This window comes from Pongo abelii, chromosome 5 (assembly GCF_028885655.2).
Source record: "Pongo abelii isolate AG06213 chromosome 5, NHGRI_mPonAbe1-v2.0_pri, whole genome shotgun sequence".
NCBI lineage: Eukaryota > Metazoa > Chordata > Mammalia > Primates > Hominidae > Pongo > Pongo abelii.
In genome coordinates, this window is record NC_071990.2 from 25,735,839 (window position 1) to 25,752,473 (window position 16,635).

Genomic DNA, 16,635 nt, shown 5'->3' on the forward strand with positions numbered 1-16,635 from the left:
TCTCTTTTCCTGGTAGAGTATGGCTTAGTTTATATTTTCCTCAGCATCCTAATGATGCTACTTTAAATCACAGTGAATTGCAGTATCCCTACTTAGTTGCAAGTCCTTATAGTGCATTATGGTACAGCAATGTGTATGTCCTATACAATCAGGACTCAATAATTGCTGTTGACTTACTCCTTGCTTAAAGGGAACCACTTACCACTATCACCATCCCTTCTCACCTGCCCTCTCCACACACACTACATTTCTAAATCCTCAAGCCCAAAGGGCCCTAACACTGACACTTCTTGCAACCCTTTAAATGAGGTAGCTCTCCCTAGAAAACCCCTTGAGACGCAAGTTTGGAAAGTGAGTCAAACGTAAGAGGGATGTCTTCTCTGAGTCTGACAAGCAAGTTAAAGGGCAAAAGCAGTGAGCCGTGGACGCCTGGAGACAGTTTCTTTCTTCCTGAATCCCCGACAGCGCGGAGACAGACAGGATCTGCCAGGACAGCGCGCAGGGCGGGGCGGGGACAGGCGCGCCAGGAGCGGGGCGGGCTTCCAGCAGCTGGTTTTGCTGAGGGCTGAGGGACGGCTCAGCGACGCCACGGCCAGCAGCGCTCGCGTCCTCCCCAGCAACAGTTACTCGAAGCTAATCAGATAGCGAAAGAAGCAGGAGAGGGAGTCAAGAAATACGGTAAAGGAGTCCTTACCAAAGTTGTCTAGGTCCTCTCGCGCCGGTGCCTGGTCTTCGTCGTCAACACCATGGACAGCGCCCGCGAACCGACTCCGGGGCGCCTGGACGCCGCTGGCTTCTGGCAGGTCTGGCAGCGCTTTGATGCGGATGGTGAGTAGAACAAGCCTCTTGCACACTCAGGTGTAGACGTGGCTCCAAGCTCAGCCCTCTGAAAGGACCTAGAGTTTCCCCTTTACTGTAGGAAAAGTTATTGACCTGGGTTGTTAATGCAGTGTACCTAATACAGTATCATTAACAGACGTTTGGCATACTGGTGATACACATCTATATACCTTGTTAAAATTCTGGGTAGTGAATTTCCACTTTCCCCTTTCCAATCTCTCTTTGTGTGCGCGCGTCATATATGGTAGACATGCATATATATTGTATATATAATGATTAATATCATTGTATATGTTCAAGGCTTGTGGGCTGAGACTCAGCTATTTGAAGTCATCCTTCCCTAAATGGGCTCACTTTTACTCAGTGACTTTGTTGTACACCCCTCAGTCTTTCAAAATGAGAATAAATTTTATCACTTTCAAAACGACTCCTCCACCAAAAAACTACTTGAAAAATAAAATGGAACTACTTAATATTTGTTTTTATTAATAAAGAAACAAAATATCTAAAAGGTGTGTCTTAACTCTGCAAACTGGGATTCAATACTTACACCTGTTAAGTTTCTCCAAGCTTCAGAAATTTTGGGGTTAAATTTTATTGTAAAGTTCATGTTTATTCGTTGATTAAAATTCATGTACTTAATAGCCTTCCTTTTCCAAGCAGTAACATAAACCCTAGCATAAAGCACTTATTCTGGAACAGTGTTTACTCTTCAAACCCATGTATTCTAGAGGTAGGTGTTGGCACTTTGTTATTGGAATAACAGAAAATAGTGTTGATGGAAGCTTTGTAAATTGTGAGATTAAAAACATATTTAGATAAATACTGTCGTGTTACTTTATATGTTAGTATTATTTATGTTTATTTTCTCGCATTTAGAAAAAGGTTACATAGAAGAGAAGGAACTCGATGCTTTCTTTCTCCACATGTTGATGAAACTGGGTACTGATGTAAGTACTTGCACACTAAGCCTTAATTTATGCCTCTTAGTAAGATACACACATCCAAGTCTTATATTGATTTGTACCTATTAATTCCAACTCACTTCCTTTCTTCCTTGCGTGTATGTAATTTCTCTCCCTCTCCTAGCAACACAGAGGGATTTAGGCAGGTTTTATAAAAGGTGCAACTGTAGCATTAGACATGCTGGTTACTGACTTTCAGTGTAACATCTGTCATCCACTCAGAGATCCTAACTGTAGACTCAGTTAACTTGGTTTTGAACATCTCCTTGGTTATGTCTCTGCTAATTGATTTATACCTGGGGATAAAGTAGCCCACTTTGTTCAAAAAGCTGGAAAAGATGTTAAGCACATTAAGGTTCTGGGTGTTTAATATGTATGATACTCCTCTGATAGCAAACCACAAACCATTTAAAATCATTTTTCCATTACTCATTTTATTAGAAGAGGTTACAGATTTTTCAGGGAATGACAAACCAGAAAGCAACCAGCATACCCAGAGCCCAGATACAAATGGAAGCCAATATATCTAGTGTCCATCTGATGGTAAATCTGTCCTTGGGAGATGTAAATGAACTCTTGAAAGTCTCTGTACCAAAGCAGAGAAAAATTTTACACAGAAACACATGAGCAGAGGCCAGCCTGGGGATGGGCTCCATCTGATGAAAGCTCCAGTAGGGCATGCAAAGTAGAAGGAGACGTTCTAGGGACAATTGAATTTAAATGAATGATGGAGATAGTTTGTCCTTATCCTTCAGCTGTTTATCTGAAGAATAGAAGTGCATCACATTCTCATGTGAGAGCTCAGTGAGGGAACAAGGAGCTCTTCACCACTGTTGAGAACATGGGAAGGGTATGTGGGGGGCAGGAGAAGCCAGTTCAGAAACAAAAGGGCTGGCTTCTGCCTCCTTCAGCCATACAGATCTCTTGGTGCCCCTCTATTTCTGTCTGCCTCTCATATTCTGTCTCTCTCTCTTTTTTTATGTCTATCTCTGTCATTTTTCTGCTCACTTCTGTTTCTCATCTCTGTGTTTCATGGCTCTCATCTCCTACTGTTTCTTGCCTTTCTCTCTGACCTCTCTGTTGCTCATCTTTCTTGTCTCTGTTTCTCATTTTTTTCTCCATCTCTCTGTCTCTGTGTTTTCCCATTCTTTTTCCAGTCTCTCTGCTTCTCAAAGCTCTTTTGGTCTCTCCTCTCCCCATGTCTTCTATTTCTCCTTTCTTCTTTCCTATCTCTCTTTTTGACCTTCATTTCTTTTCTCCTCATTTTCTCATTCACCCTTTTCTTTGTCTCTTATCTCGCTTTCCCTGTACCTTTTATTGCTCTTTGTCTGCCTGCACTCCACCCCTTACCCTGTGCAGCCTGTGAAGTAAAAGGATCAGCAGATGAGAAGGATAGAGACACAAGCCCCTTCTTTCCTCTGGTCAGACTACTCGCACACACTCCTCTTTATCCTTCATTCTTGTACCTACACAAGCTACAGGTAGAGCTGAGGAAGCCTCCCCCGGGTGAGGCTTCTGCTTCAATCTAGCCAGCCACTTTCACATGCCAGCAGCCCATGGTGAAGCCCACCAGCCTTGCCCACAGGGCTTCTACTTACATCTGTAAATGTAAGGCTCATCGTATTCCAGCAACCCATCTTATCTATCATAGACATGGGTATTTGAGGAAAGCAAAAAGATGAAGTTAAAACCATTCAAAATCTTGGAATAAATGGGATGGCCAGCTCCTAAAAATCTATCCTCAGGGACCTGGAACTTCTCACCTTTTCAGAGGGCTCCTTGTTCTAGTGATTTATAAAAGGGAGGAGAAAACTTGCTGTCACTGTTGAAGCTGGAGTATCTAATATCCATTCATCGAGTTGGGGTCTGCTCTAAGTTGAGGATGCTGTGAGATATCTTCATCTGAGATCTTGGCTAAGCTTAGAAGCATTGTTGCCATTGTGACAGAAAAGAGGGATGTCATCTCTTGCAGCTTGGCTGTTTTTATCATTGCCCCTATCTCAGACCTGGTCCATGGACTAATGCTCTTACACAGGGGCAAGCATAATCCTCGAGGAAAGAGGACAACAAAGGACTCACTGGTGTCCTGCGCAACTGCATTCAGTGCAAATGTCTCTGAGGCTGGAACGGGGGTTGGAAGATCTCATAATCCTTAACCTAGTGCAAATCAAATTTCAGTATGCCTGAGAATTATATTTTTTTGTTAAAATGCAGACCCCTAGGTCTCATCCTGTAGGTATTTAAGTACATTTGGGGTCTGCCAAGGATCTTTCATTTTAAAAGCACTCAAAGTCAGTTTGCATGTTTTTTTACCCTCTTTTCCTCTAGGAACAGTGACTTTTGGAGAGGGGATTCTGATATAATTAGGCCAATCCCACTGAGCTGTGGCAATAGCCCCAGGCACATCTCATGAGCCCTTGGCTGGGAAGAAAGCTTTTGGAGCCAGGATGATAAATTTGAACTCTTAACTAGAAATGATATCATCTGCCATTGGATGCCTTTCAAAACGCTGAGGCATTACTCTGGGGAGTGTGTTTGCAGGGACTTTCACTGGGCACTCCATGCTACCTGGACAACCATGATTAAGGAAGCTATTCCTAATCTTGGGTTTTGTCTCTGATGAGTAATAAGTGGACCTTAAGCAAGTTCTTAACAATAGGGCAGGACTTCCAAAATGGAAGGCCCTTCAGTTGAGGAACAGTCACCATTTGATTGTGACACCTGCTTTTGATTGGTAATGCCCAGTGAGTACAGAATCCAGCAGCAGGGAGGCCGCCACAATCAGGCAGCCCCTTGCTCTGGTGTTCAGCAGTGGTAAGCCAACCTTCAGAGGCATGAATAGCTCTACTTTCCTCTGCTGATTAGCGGATCACAGAGATCTCAGAAGAAGGTATTTTGAGGTTTCTAACAGCAAGCTGCCTGGTAGTCTATCCAGGAGAGCAAACCAGCCTGCTTGTAATTACCTATTCCTCAGAGCCTTGGAGGGGATTGACTTAATGGAACCATCAGCTACAATTGCTGCTGTTTCTGTTACTCCCTGCAAAACTTTTCTTTCCAAATGCTGAGATTTTAGCCAGTCCATGGATAAGCATCAGATTATATGTGTGCATACCCCTCACATACAGACTGTATCACATCCTGGGCCTCTTTCAATACTTCAGGGATTATAGTACCCTGCTGGAGCCTAGAGTCTCAGATAATGACTGATGGGAAATTACAACAGAGGAAGCCCCAGTTTCTTTTGCTTTAGGTCAAAGGGATAGTCATGAGCATCGGGGTTAGGGGTCTGAGAAGACAGAAGCCAAGATTCTGTGTCCTCAAACTAAAGGTAATGTAGAATCTGGCCACTGCTTCTTTGGCTTCACATTTATTTACTTTAAAATCTAATTTTTCACCAACATGACCTATGTTAGTTAACTTCCTTTGGGAATGCCCAGCCCATCATAAAGAATCATTTATTCATCCAATGGATCCTGTGTTCCAGAGAAAAAGAAATGAATGCTATACTTGTGGAGTTCTTAATTTAAAAGATCAAGCTGAAATTCAAAGTGAAGTTCAACCCTGTTGAGTGATTTCCATTGTGCTTTTCCTGTGTGGTACATGAACCCTCAAATGTAAGCACACACAAAATCTTTGGTGCTGAGACTAAACAGGTTAATCCCACCACGATTAGTGGGATGTCACATGAGGTAACCTGGTTGACAGAAGAACTTGGAGTCTCAAAGAACCTGTTCACCTTCCACAGGGAATAAAAAAAATGTACCTCTTGTCTCTGAAGGCCCACTCCAAAGAAGACTCATGGTGGGGGGAAAGGACAACTATGTGTGGAGGCAGAAATCCGATGCTCATTCCCTATCTCTGCACCTAGAGCTGTGTGATAGCAACATACCATTTAAACCTCCTGGATCTCAATTTTCCTATCCATAAAATAATAATTATTAGAATAATGTTTTGGCCTGCCTGTTTCACAGTGAAGGCCGATAAGATAACACAAGTGAAAGGCGCTTTTAGTTGCAAAAGCACCTAACATATATGTTCTTATGCTGACGCAATATCTTCTTGGGTCCTTAGTTTTCCCAGTGTTTATTCTACGCTCCACTTTACCTCAGATCCACCAAGGGGTTATCCCACACAGGATCATTGAAGCTTACTCTCTTAAACACTGAAATGCTTTTAAGATTTTATATATATATATTATATATATATACATATATATCATATGTATATATATGTATATATATGTGTATGTGTGTGTGTGCATATATATATGATTTCCAGTTTATGAGAGCAAGTTTTCCAAGCTAGGGTAGCTTTTGGAGGATGCCTTAAGTCATACTCACCACCACTCTTTGGTCCTTCATGAGTAAAGGAAGCTACTCAAAGGAAGACAGAAGACAACAGACAGACTGTCACCTCAGGGACCTGTTAGACTTGCTCTATCTTAGACAAATGATACAGGCATAATCTCTCATTTTTTCACTTGATGCTTTGATTCCAAATTACTAATGTATTTTTTCACATTTTTAGTCTGGTGTGTGTTCATTTAGAAAGGTTTTTTTTTTTTTTTTTTTTGAGAGGGAGTGTTGCTTTGTTGCCCAGGCTGGAGTGTAGTGGTGCGATCTTGGCTCACTGCAACCTCCGCATCATGGGTTCAAGCGATTCTCCTGCCTCAGCCTCCTGAGTAGCTGGGACTACAGGTGCATGCTACCATGCCTGGCTAATTTTTTGTATTTTAGTAGAGACAGGGTTTCACCATGTTAGCCAGCATGGTCTCAATCTCCTGACCTCGTGATCCACCCACCTCAGCCTCCCAAAGTGCTGGGATTACAGGCATGAGCCACCACACCTGGCTGGTATTCAGTTTTTTTTTAACTAGACCCTTCACTGTTCCCCATTTATAATCACCATATGAATATGTTTGGTTGATATTTACAGAGTCAGACTGTCTAAGTCCTCTTATTTTAATCATTTTGGGTTTCTAAATACAGGACCAAAGCCAGAGATACAGCAGATGATCTTGATATGGCTAGGATACACAGATCCATTTGATTCATACATCATCTCAATCACAAATGCTAGTGGTTTGGGTTTATAATTTAAAAAAATAGCTATACATATAGATGCTATTTTTTAGTTCTTATTCATGTAACTTTAATTTTTTCACAAAGAGACTCACCTTCACTGCAATTTATTTCAAATAAAGTTTATTCCTCACTATTTATTATCCATTTGGGAACTATACAAGCCATTAATTCATTAACCTCTTTCTGTTGCATGCATTTCATCTGTTTATCATCCCCTGCAGCAAAAAGCAACAAGTGAAAAAAAAAGGAAGTGCAATTCTATCTTTATACTTGCTGACAAAAGTTTGTGTATGATTGAACAGGGAAGAGGCAAACTACTGACTGACACGAAACTTGGCAGTTCCCTATATACCCAGTATACACACCAATCCTGGAAGTTTAGAGAATCAGATATTAGAGGATCCAATAGCTTAAATCATATCAGCTCACAGCATCTTTTCTACCTCACTATTATAACCCGACATCAAACATTTGCTATGCACCCACCTCCTGCAATGATGGATGACAATTGTCAGGGGCTGAGGTCTAGCATAATGCCCTGGAAATTCCCTAGCATTAAAATTGTTCTTGCTGACCGAAGTGTTCCCTGGTTTTCTAAGAATATGCTTTCAAACCTTCAGGGTCTTATAATATTTAAAGCATCTGGTTATCTAACTAGTTGCCAGAACCCATCCTGAAAAATCCCCAAAAGCAAGTCATCAAGCTCTCCTTGCATTTTTTTTGAACCTTTCTCATTTATTAACGACTTAATGTTGGAATGCAATGACTCCATGAGGTGCTCTCTGCCTCATCTCAACCAACAACAAGGTGTGGTGGAAAGTGCACTAGACCAGATATCAAATGTGCTGGTTTCAAGATTGTTCTGCCAGTATTCAGCTGCATCACCCTTCTGGCCTGTTTTCTCCATCAGTAAAATGAAAGGGCAGTGTCTCAGATCCTTAGAAAGGGTGCCAAACTTCCTCTGATTTTTTTTCTTGTTTATTCTTTTGCTTCTAAATCACAAAGACTAATCTGAAGGAATCATATATTTTGATTTATAGTTGCAGCAATGGATAAAATTATCATGAATTTGAGTATTAGTCTTCATATGTTAAGATCTGGAAGGTAGAGAGTTTGTACTACTTTTCTACTAGATTTTCTACTCACTGGAAAACATTTGCCATATGCAGTCTTCCCTGGGTTTTATGCCTGAGAGCAACATGTTGTGCCAGGCTAAATTGTTTTAGGACATTTTGTTCTAGGAAGGACTAAAACAGAGCATAGGTTGTTCTGGCAAGTTCTTTGCCATATACAAGAGGTCAACTGAAGAGATGACAGCCTGATGGGAAGAGGTGAGGACTGACAGTCCCTCCGAGTCAAGACTACATAAAAAACAGAAACATTTTCTCAGCCAGTGATGGGAAAATGATAAAGGAGAATTTCCACGTAAGAAGCTGGAGCACAAAAGAAAAAAACAAGGTCCCCAAGAGGAAGAAGCTAGCAGGCCAGCAAGGAAGCCAGGGGCTAAAGGGTATAGTACATTTTTTTCTGCCTCCCAGGGCCGTTGTGAAGATCCAGGGAGATAATATTTGTTAAAGAGCATGGCTTAGTGCCCATCCTCTGGCTGGCAGTCCAAAAATGTTTATTCACCTGCTCTTCTTTCCTGTTCTTAGCAACTGGATGTGGCAGCTGTTAATTCCCCACCACACTTCTCTTTCCACCATCTCCTCTCTTCTTTGTAACCCATTAGGGAGAGGTCTCAGTGGAAAGGAAGGCTGGACAAAGATGCCTTCCACCAGCCTGTGATGGAGGGCAAAGACCAGGTCTCTTTTGCTGACTATAATATCACCAGGGGCCAGAATTGTGTTTGGCACATGGTAGGTGCTTGACAGAAAGCAGTCTTTTCTGGGTTTTATACCTGAAGGCAACATGTTGTGGTGGGCTAAAGTGTTTTAGGACATCTTGAACCTGGGTTGTTCTGGCAAGTTCTTCCTTATCTCAGGTTGTTGCATTACCAGCACATGCTGGGGTTATTCTTGAGAAATACAAGTGAGAAAGGCAGAAGAACTGAGTTAGCCCAAGGCCACCCAGAGAACTCTCCTGTACACATGTGCATGGATGATGCATCCAGACAGTGTGCTGAAGGTTGAGTCACCTCCACCTGCAACACCAACAGGGAGGATAGTGAGTCAACAGGATTACCTCTTCTCAGCCCTTCTAACTTACAGCTGGAGGGCTTGGGACAAGAGACAGCATGATAGTATTAGGGAGAATGAATTTAGCATAAATTTCAGCAAGTCTAGAATCTCAGAATTGGGCACTGTTTGGGATTATCTATGCTTCTCAACCCTTGCATCCGAATTCATTCTTTATTGTTGGTTACATATGTCACTTTTACTGTAGTAACCATAAAATCCACCAAAGAAGACAATTAAGGTTCTACATAGAAGGGAGTTGTAACATCTTTGGTTAACTCGGCAATTACCTTATTACTTTGGTCTCCTCTTTAATTATTTCTCCCTTCTCATTATTTTTTTTCCTCAGAGAATACAAAAGAAGATTAAAAATGAGTTACAGACACCTGGGGGCCCAGAAAAACTGGACTTTTCAGTTAAAAAATGTAAAACCTCTGAGTTATTGGGAAGAAAATCTGTAATCACAATACAGTCTTTTGTCACAACCAAATATAACACTATTCTTATTTGTTCTTTCAGCACCCTAGTCTCTAAGCTTCTTTTCATCAATATTTTAGTAACTCATTAACTGTAAATTGTACCTAGTCAAGATTCTGATTAGTGCTTGGTTGCTCAAGAAATCCCCAGCATTGCTCTCTCTTCTACAAAAGGGTAAAATCACTTTAAATGGCCAAGGAACCTGCTTTCCAGGTTTGAAAAACAATTTTCACACGGTATGTTTTGAATATTTGCTATCCTAACTATATCTTTGAGATCCCAGTGGCTTTAATGTGGCTCTGTTTGGTCAATTGCAGGACACGGTCATGAAAGCAAATTTGCACAAGGTGAAACAGCAATTTATGACTACCCAAGACGCCTCTAAAGATGGTCACATTCAGATGAAAGAGGTAACTTTCCTGACTGTATCTTTCATGGCTCTAGTCTTCTTGACTGTTTTTTTCTTTACTTTGCCATCTTGGGCTGTAATATTCTTTGAAAGACAATGGAAACCTTACATTTGATCAGGAAATTAGAGATTTCTGAAAGGCAGTTGGCCTAGATAACATTTTAAAAGTAATCACCTCTCCTTTTTCATCTACTTAGTAACAAAGAGTGTGCAATTCTTTTATCATTTTATTTAGGTCAATCAATATTTGTACCTATTTTATAATTTGGGAATTGAAACGATAGAGGCCTTTCAATTACTTGATCTACCATTTATCTCTTTATACAGTGTCCTGTTCAAATTGAACATTGATATAAGGAAAAACTTACTGATAATAAATAAGGTTAAACTTCAGCATCAGCTCCCAGTGCAGGTGGGAAAGATCTATCCCTAAGATTATTAAAAGCATGACAGACAATATCTGTCTTTACTTCAACTCAACCCACTTTTATGGAGCACATACTAAAGCATGTAACTATACTACGTATGTAGGGCTGTGGATGGTCTACAACTTACCTGATCATTTCTCCTTCCAGTTACAAAAATGTTTACAGTTTAGAAAGGACTTCCACGTATATTTTGTTATTGTATTCCCATAGTAGTTAAGATGATGATAGGCATGGAACATTATCCCTATTTTGCTGATAAAGACTTGAGTTACTTTCCTAGAATAACATGACCAAATAAGTGGTAATGGTTTTAATGGAACCCTGCTTATAGATATGAATCTATACAGGTTCATACTATGTAGCTATAAATCTATATGTGAAAATGAGTCAATCTGAAGCTAAGATATTTTTTCATAGTCAAAATTGCCTGTTAGATATATTACCTGACACTGGGAGAGCTAGTCTCTTGATGCTGTGACACTGCCATATTTGAGCAGTCAGTATTATTGAAGAAAATAATAGGACAATTTCTTCAGGAAGTTATGTTAATAGGGCAGGATAATGTCCCTTTATAAAAAGTGGGCATGTTCACCAGGAGACTGCCTTTTCAGAAAACTAATAAACTAAACTCTAGATTTATGAGTGTAGCTGTTTCCAAACTTTTAATCAAAGGCAAAATTGTATATGTAACCAAAAATTCTCATTATACTGGATGTAAAAGTATCAATCAACAGAACAGTAAATGCAAACAGCAAGTTAGGTGCACTAAACAAAATATTCATAACTACATGTTCACTGTTGTAATTTTCCAGAACCTGGAACAGAGCATAGCGCATAGTAGTGCTCAGTATTTCTTGACCTAATTAATGAATGAGAAAAACATAGCAAATAACTGAAAACTATGTCATTATCTTACTAATAACAGATAGACATTCCCGAGTAATTGGCCAACCATTTTGTCTTGTAATCCTGCACATGAGTGTCATTGAGGTGTTGTTTGTACAAACGTTGATGGTGCAAGACTGCATCGTTCCCAAGGCTCCTTAAAACGTTATGAGTCTATGAGTCTAAGGAGCAGCAAGGCCTTTTGTTTCCCCTATATTCCCTTGCTGTACCATTGACCATTTCACTTACTCCAATTACAGGTAGTCGTGACATAAAAATCAGCCCACTTTGACTCATGTTGGATTTTCTAGTAAAAAATAAGATGGGAAAAAGTCCACCCTTAGTCTCAAAGAGCAGTTCCAAGTTCCAGTTGACCCTGTGTAGGTTGATGGGAAAAGCATGAAGTCAATATGGTGGAATATGAAACCTTAGGCAAGTTACTTAATTTCTCTGAGCCTCAATTTTATCATCTTTACCAACATGGCAGTTATCATTTATTGACTATTTGATATATATGAGGTATGTTCCTAAACAGTTTATAAATACTGGCTCATCTTACTTTTAGTCTTCCCATCAGGACCAGGATATTAATATTATTATCTCCATTTTCCAAATTAGGAAATGGAGGCACAGATATGTTAACTAAATTACCTAAGATCAAATAATTAGTAAGTAATGGAGAAGAAATTTAATTTCACTCTAAAGCCTATCACACATTGAACTGCACTGCCTCCCATTGATAAAAAGGGGATAATTATACTCATCCTGAAAAACTGGTGTGAGGACTTAATGAGATGATAAATCAAAAGCACCTTGCTGGTACCTGCCATGTAGCAGGCATTCAACATCTGATAGTTATTGTTAACATGGTGTGTCCTTGAGCTGACCTATATCCAATTAGAAAATATGAATGAGAATGTGAGCTAATCACACCTAAATCCCTTCCAGAGCATTTGTTGTGGACTCACTCTGTGGTATTGTATGAGACACTGAGCAAACTACTCAGTTATAGAAGACATGACCATTGTTTATGGGAACAGCTCAGAAAGAAGACAACATACACTACAATACTCTAGGTTTGGCAATGAACACAGCCAAACCTGAAAAAAGTATTATAACTACATAAGGGAATAAGATATTATTATAACTTTGTTCAAGGGAGTGCATGAAGTAAATCAGTCAAACTGGTGCTCATATAAAAAAGCTGATTGGTTGAATTTATCATACTTGAGTCAACTGTTGTAGTATCTTATAGACACTAATAATGTAAAAGAATATAAACCATAGCTAACACTCAAGTATCAAGCCAGGCAGCAGCCATTCTTGCTTTTGCACTGAAGTACTGTATATATACAGCATCTCACCAGCAAACCATACTGACTAAAAGTGTGGGCTTGAGATTGCCAAGCTGAAATACTGACTTCATTACACACTAATTACAAAACTTTGGCAAGTTCCTTATCTCTGTATAGACCAGTTCCCTTAACTAGAAAATAACAGTAATGGTATATTGTGTACCCTATAGATTGTTATTAGGATTAAATGAATTAGCATATGCAAGCATTTAGAATAATGCCTGGCAAACATAAGCATTATTTGCTATTTTTATTTTCTATTATTATGGAATTAAATTAATTTAGTATTGGAAGTTCTTAGAATAGTGCCTGGAACGTATCAAGCACTTAAGAAATTTATTATTGATACTAATGTTATAGTCATTATTATTTTAGATTTTAAGCTGATGGAAGGCAGATATACATAGTGATTTATACTTAGTAGGAGTGTGATACTTTCTGAAAGAATCAATGAATCAAAGAATGTCAATCAAGAGCACAGAACTGCAAACTGAGCTCTTCATCCTGGAAGATCTGAGCCCTTCTGCCCTGGAATATGCACCACCATGCCTTTTACCAGGGAGAACTCTTCAAATGGACACTGGCCAGTGTCCCTGACTGTTATTCTTTCTGTTCCTTAGCTTGCTGGTATGTTCTTATGTGAGGATGAAAACTTTCTTCTGCTCTTTCGCCATGAAAACCCACTGGACAGCAGTGTGGAGTTTATGCAGGTGAGTGCTTGGTTGTGTCTCTGTGGAGAAAGGGGATTGAGACAAGGCTATGATCTCAGCCACCTGCTGTGGCTGCCACCACTCCTGCCCAGTGCTCAAGGGAGAGCTGAGCACAGCGGATAAGACCAAGCAAAAAATGCCTTAGTGATGAGTGAGGACTTTGGTCCCAAACCCCAGTGTTCTCTCAGTACTGTCCTGGGGTGCTCCTGAGCTGACAGGCTCCTTTAATTTGGGCTGGAGGAAACTTTAGACAAGAGGCCAAGCAGGTACACTGAAGAATGGAGAGGGAGGAGAGGTGGGGGACTATGGAAACTGGAGAGCCTGTGCCCCATCTGAAGCCAATATCCCTATGTAGCTTCAGCCTTTTGAGAATGCTGTCTAGAAATCTAGACTCTAGAAAATAGCGGCAACTAATTTTAGTTTTGAAGGCATGATGATACAGTCAAAACAATTTATTAGAGTGCTGGTCCAGCCAGTGGGCCTTCTGTTTATAATCATGGGAGAGTAAAAGTCAAAGGCAGTATCAATGACCTCTCTTACCGCTTTCCCTCTGGGCTACCCCCTCTCTCAGCCTCTCAGTGTTCCCGCTCTATTGGTGACAAACAACCAGGGAAGGGCAGATAAGGGTTTCCCCAAGGCCAGAGCAGCAGATTCAAGACAGCCACGGCATCCGGAGCCCCACACTGGAAATAGTTACCACGTCCCCATTTAGGAGATAAAAAGTTTCACATACGCAATTCACAGAAGAGATTCTGAATGGACCATGAATTTATACCAGTAACTCAAGAAATGCACATTAAGAAAATGATTTTTTTTAAAGCAAAATGGCAAAGATTTTAAGAAAATCCACAAAAATATGCAATGCTTTCAAGGAAGCCCAGAGATTGTCACTGACGTTCTGTTGGTAGGCATACATTGTGGAATAATTTTATGGAAAGTAATTTTTGGAAAAATTCAATCAGGATCCTTTAAAATTTCATTATCCACAGTTATTTGCTTATTTATTTTTTTAAAAAAAACTTTGTCCTGGCCCGGTGCAGTGGCTCATGCCTATAATTCCAGCACTCTGGGAGGCCAAGGTGGGCAAATTACCTGAGGTGAGGAGTTCAAAGGCAGCCTGGCCAACACTGTGAAACCCCATCTCTACTAAAAAAAAAAAAAAAAAAAAAAAATACAAAAATTAGCCGCGTGTGCTGGTGGGCGCCTGTAATCCCAGCTAGTCGGGAGGCGTAGGGTGGAGAATCACTTGAACTCAGGAGGCGGAGTTGTAGTGAGCATAGATCGCGCCATTGCACTCCAGCCTCAGTGACAAGAAGGAAACTCGTTCTCAAAAAAAACAAAAATTCTACTTTTTCAGGCATCTATTTTATGGTTAAAAATCAGAGATGTAGACAAAAGTTTTCTGTACAATGATGTTCATATAATGTTGCAGTGTCACTTATAGTTCAAACTGAAAATAACATAAATGTCTAACAATAATGGAACAGTTAGTTAAGTTATGATATATTCATATAATTCATTCATTCTACAAATTCTTAAGAGCACCCTAATATGCAAGGCACTGTTCTAGGTGTTGCAGATTCATTAGAGAAAAACTCTGGTATTGAACATTATTAATCACTGAAGATCAAGTTTTCAAAAAATATTTAATGACATGAAGGAAATGCAATACAATGTTAAGAAACAAAATTGTATATGGAATTTGATCTTAACTTTGTTTAAAAGTTGTTTACCCTAAAGCCTGAATAAATAAGATATAAGTAAGAATACACAAAAAATATTGGTTTTTTGTAAGTGGTAGGATTTCAGGTGATTTTATTCTTTGTACTTTTGTATTTTCCAATTGTGTATAAAGTCATAATTATTTAAAATTTATTTTAAATGACATTTTAAAAATGATTCTAATCGTGTTTAAAAATACTCAGATAACATTTGTAATAAAAATAACAAATAGACTGCTCAAGTGTATAGACAATATGACCCCCAATTCTGTTTTTTTAGTGTATGTTGTAGAAACATGATAGAAATGAAACACATAGAAACAATAAGTAATTATCTCAGGATAGGAATTTCTGGAGATTATAAACTTTTTCTTTTTGTATTTCATTAATTTTGTACAGTGAACATGATTTCAGAAAAAAATCATGAATATAGAAAAATTGTATTAAAATGTTAGGCCTAGTGTAGTCTTGAATAATCTTGAGAAGTGGGAAAAGCACATGGCCCTATGGAGACTTCTTATCTTTTCTTTTTTTTTTTTAAATTTCACTTTTCCTGCCTTTCTAGTTTGTCAATTTTATCTGTAAAGAAGAGCTTTCCCTTTCTGTACCCAATTTTTAAAACTATCATTGTGAATTCTTGAATTTGTTTTTTAAAATTAACTGTCTTATATCCCATTACATTCTACATATTTTAAGAAATTCTAAGTTAATGTCTTTACTTTTCCCCTGATCCACAGGATCTTAACACACTATAACTCTTACCCACCAGCTCATGTGCCATTATTGTCCAGAGTATTAGTTCTATCTTGTTTTCTTTAACCCCACAAATTTTATGCAGTCAAGATTTGTTTCAATTTGCCCATGTGTCACCACATATCATATTGCTACCATTGTCTTTGTTCGCCATTCCTTTCTGTATATCTTAGATTTCCTTCTTCCTGTTCCTTCTTCTTCCTAGAATATATCCTTTACTGAGAGTCTGCTGGTAATAAACTCTGCTTCTGTGTGTCTGGAAATGTCTTTACTTTGTCTTTATTCTTTAAAGATAGGCTTGCTGAATAGTCACATAAAAATCTTTGGCGCTCCAATGGCTCAGTTGTAGTGAAACTATACAATAATTTAAAGGGAAATTGATTGGAGAACAGCACTTAAAAAGCATGCAAAAAATTTTAAAAATTATTTGAAATTCTCATAGTTTTGGCATATTCATATGATAAAATATATAAATCACATTTAACTCACTGATTTTGTAAACTGGACTAAATTCAGACATAAGTGACAGGGTCTGAAAGGAGTGATGTTTCTGAATTGTTATCACTAAATATCAGCATCAGTGTCAACACAGCATCAGTATCAACACCTCCTACCATCCCTGCAGAGTCTGAGCTCAGGACGCTGATTGTGGTTAATAATTAAGGTTCTTGCGGTTGGTAACACAGAACACAGGCAACCCATTTAGGATCCAAGAAAAATCTGTCAATGAAAAAAAAACTTAGTGTAATCTTTCATTTTGTACAAGAGTTAATGAGCTTGCCAATTGATGTGAGGCTTGTCCATGGAATAATCAGAGGTGGGGAGAGTAACAGC

The 16,635-nt window shown here is 39.2% G+C and overlaps 1 protein-coding gene across 1 annotated transcript in view; it reads left to right on the plus strand.

The window, feature by feature from the left end:
• Window positions 1-612: 612 nt before the first annotated feature.
• Window positions 613-16,635, plus strand: part of SCGN (secretagogin, EF-hand calcium binding protein) — a 50,508-nt gene continuing 34,485 nt past the window's right edge. The window contains exons 1-4 of the mRNA XM_002816492.4: window positions 613-828; window positions 1,720-1,790; window positions 9,858-9,950; window positions 13,238-13,327. Coding sequence (XP_002816538.3) covers window positions 747-828; window positions 1,720-1,790; window positions 9,858-9,950; window positions 13,238-13,327 — 336 coding nt within the window. The 5' untranslated portion in view covers window positions 613-746. The remainder of the gene's footprint in view (window positions 829-1,719; window positions 1,791-9,857; window positions 9,951-13,237; window positions 13,328-16,635) is intronic.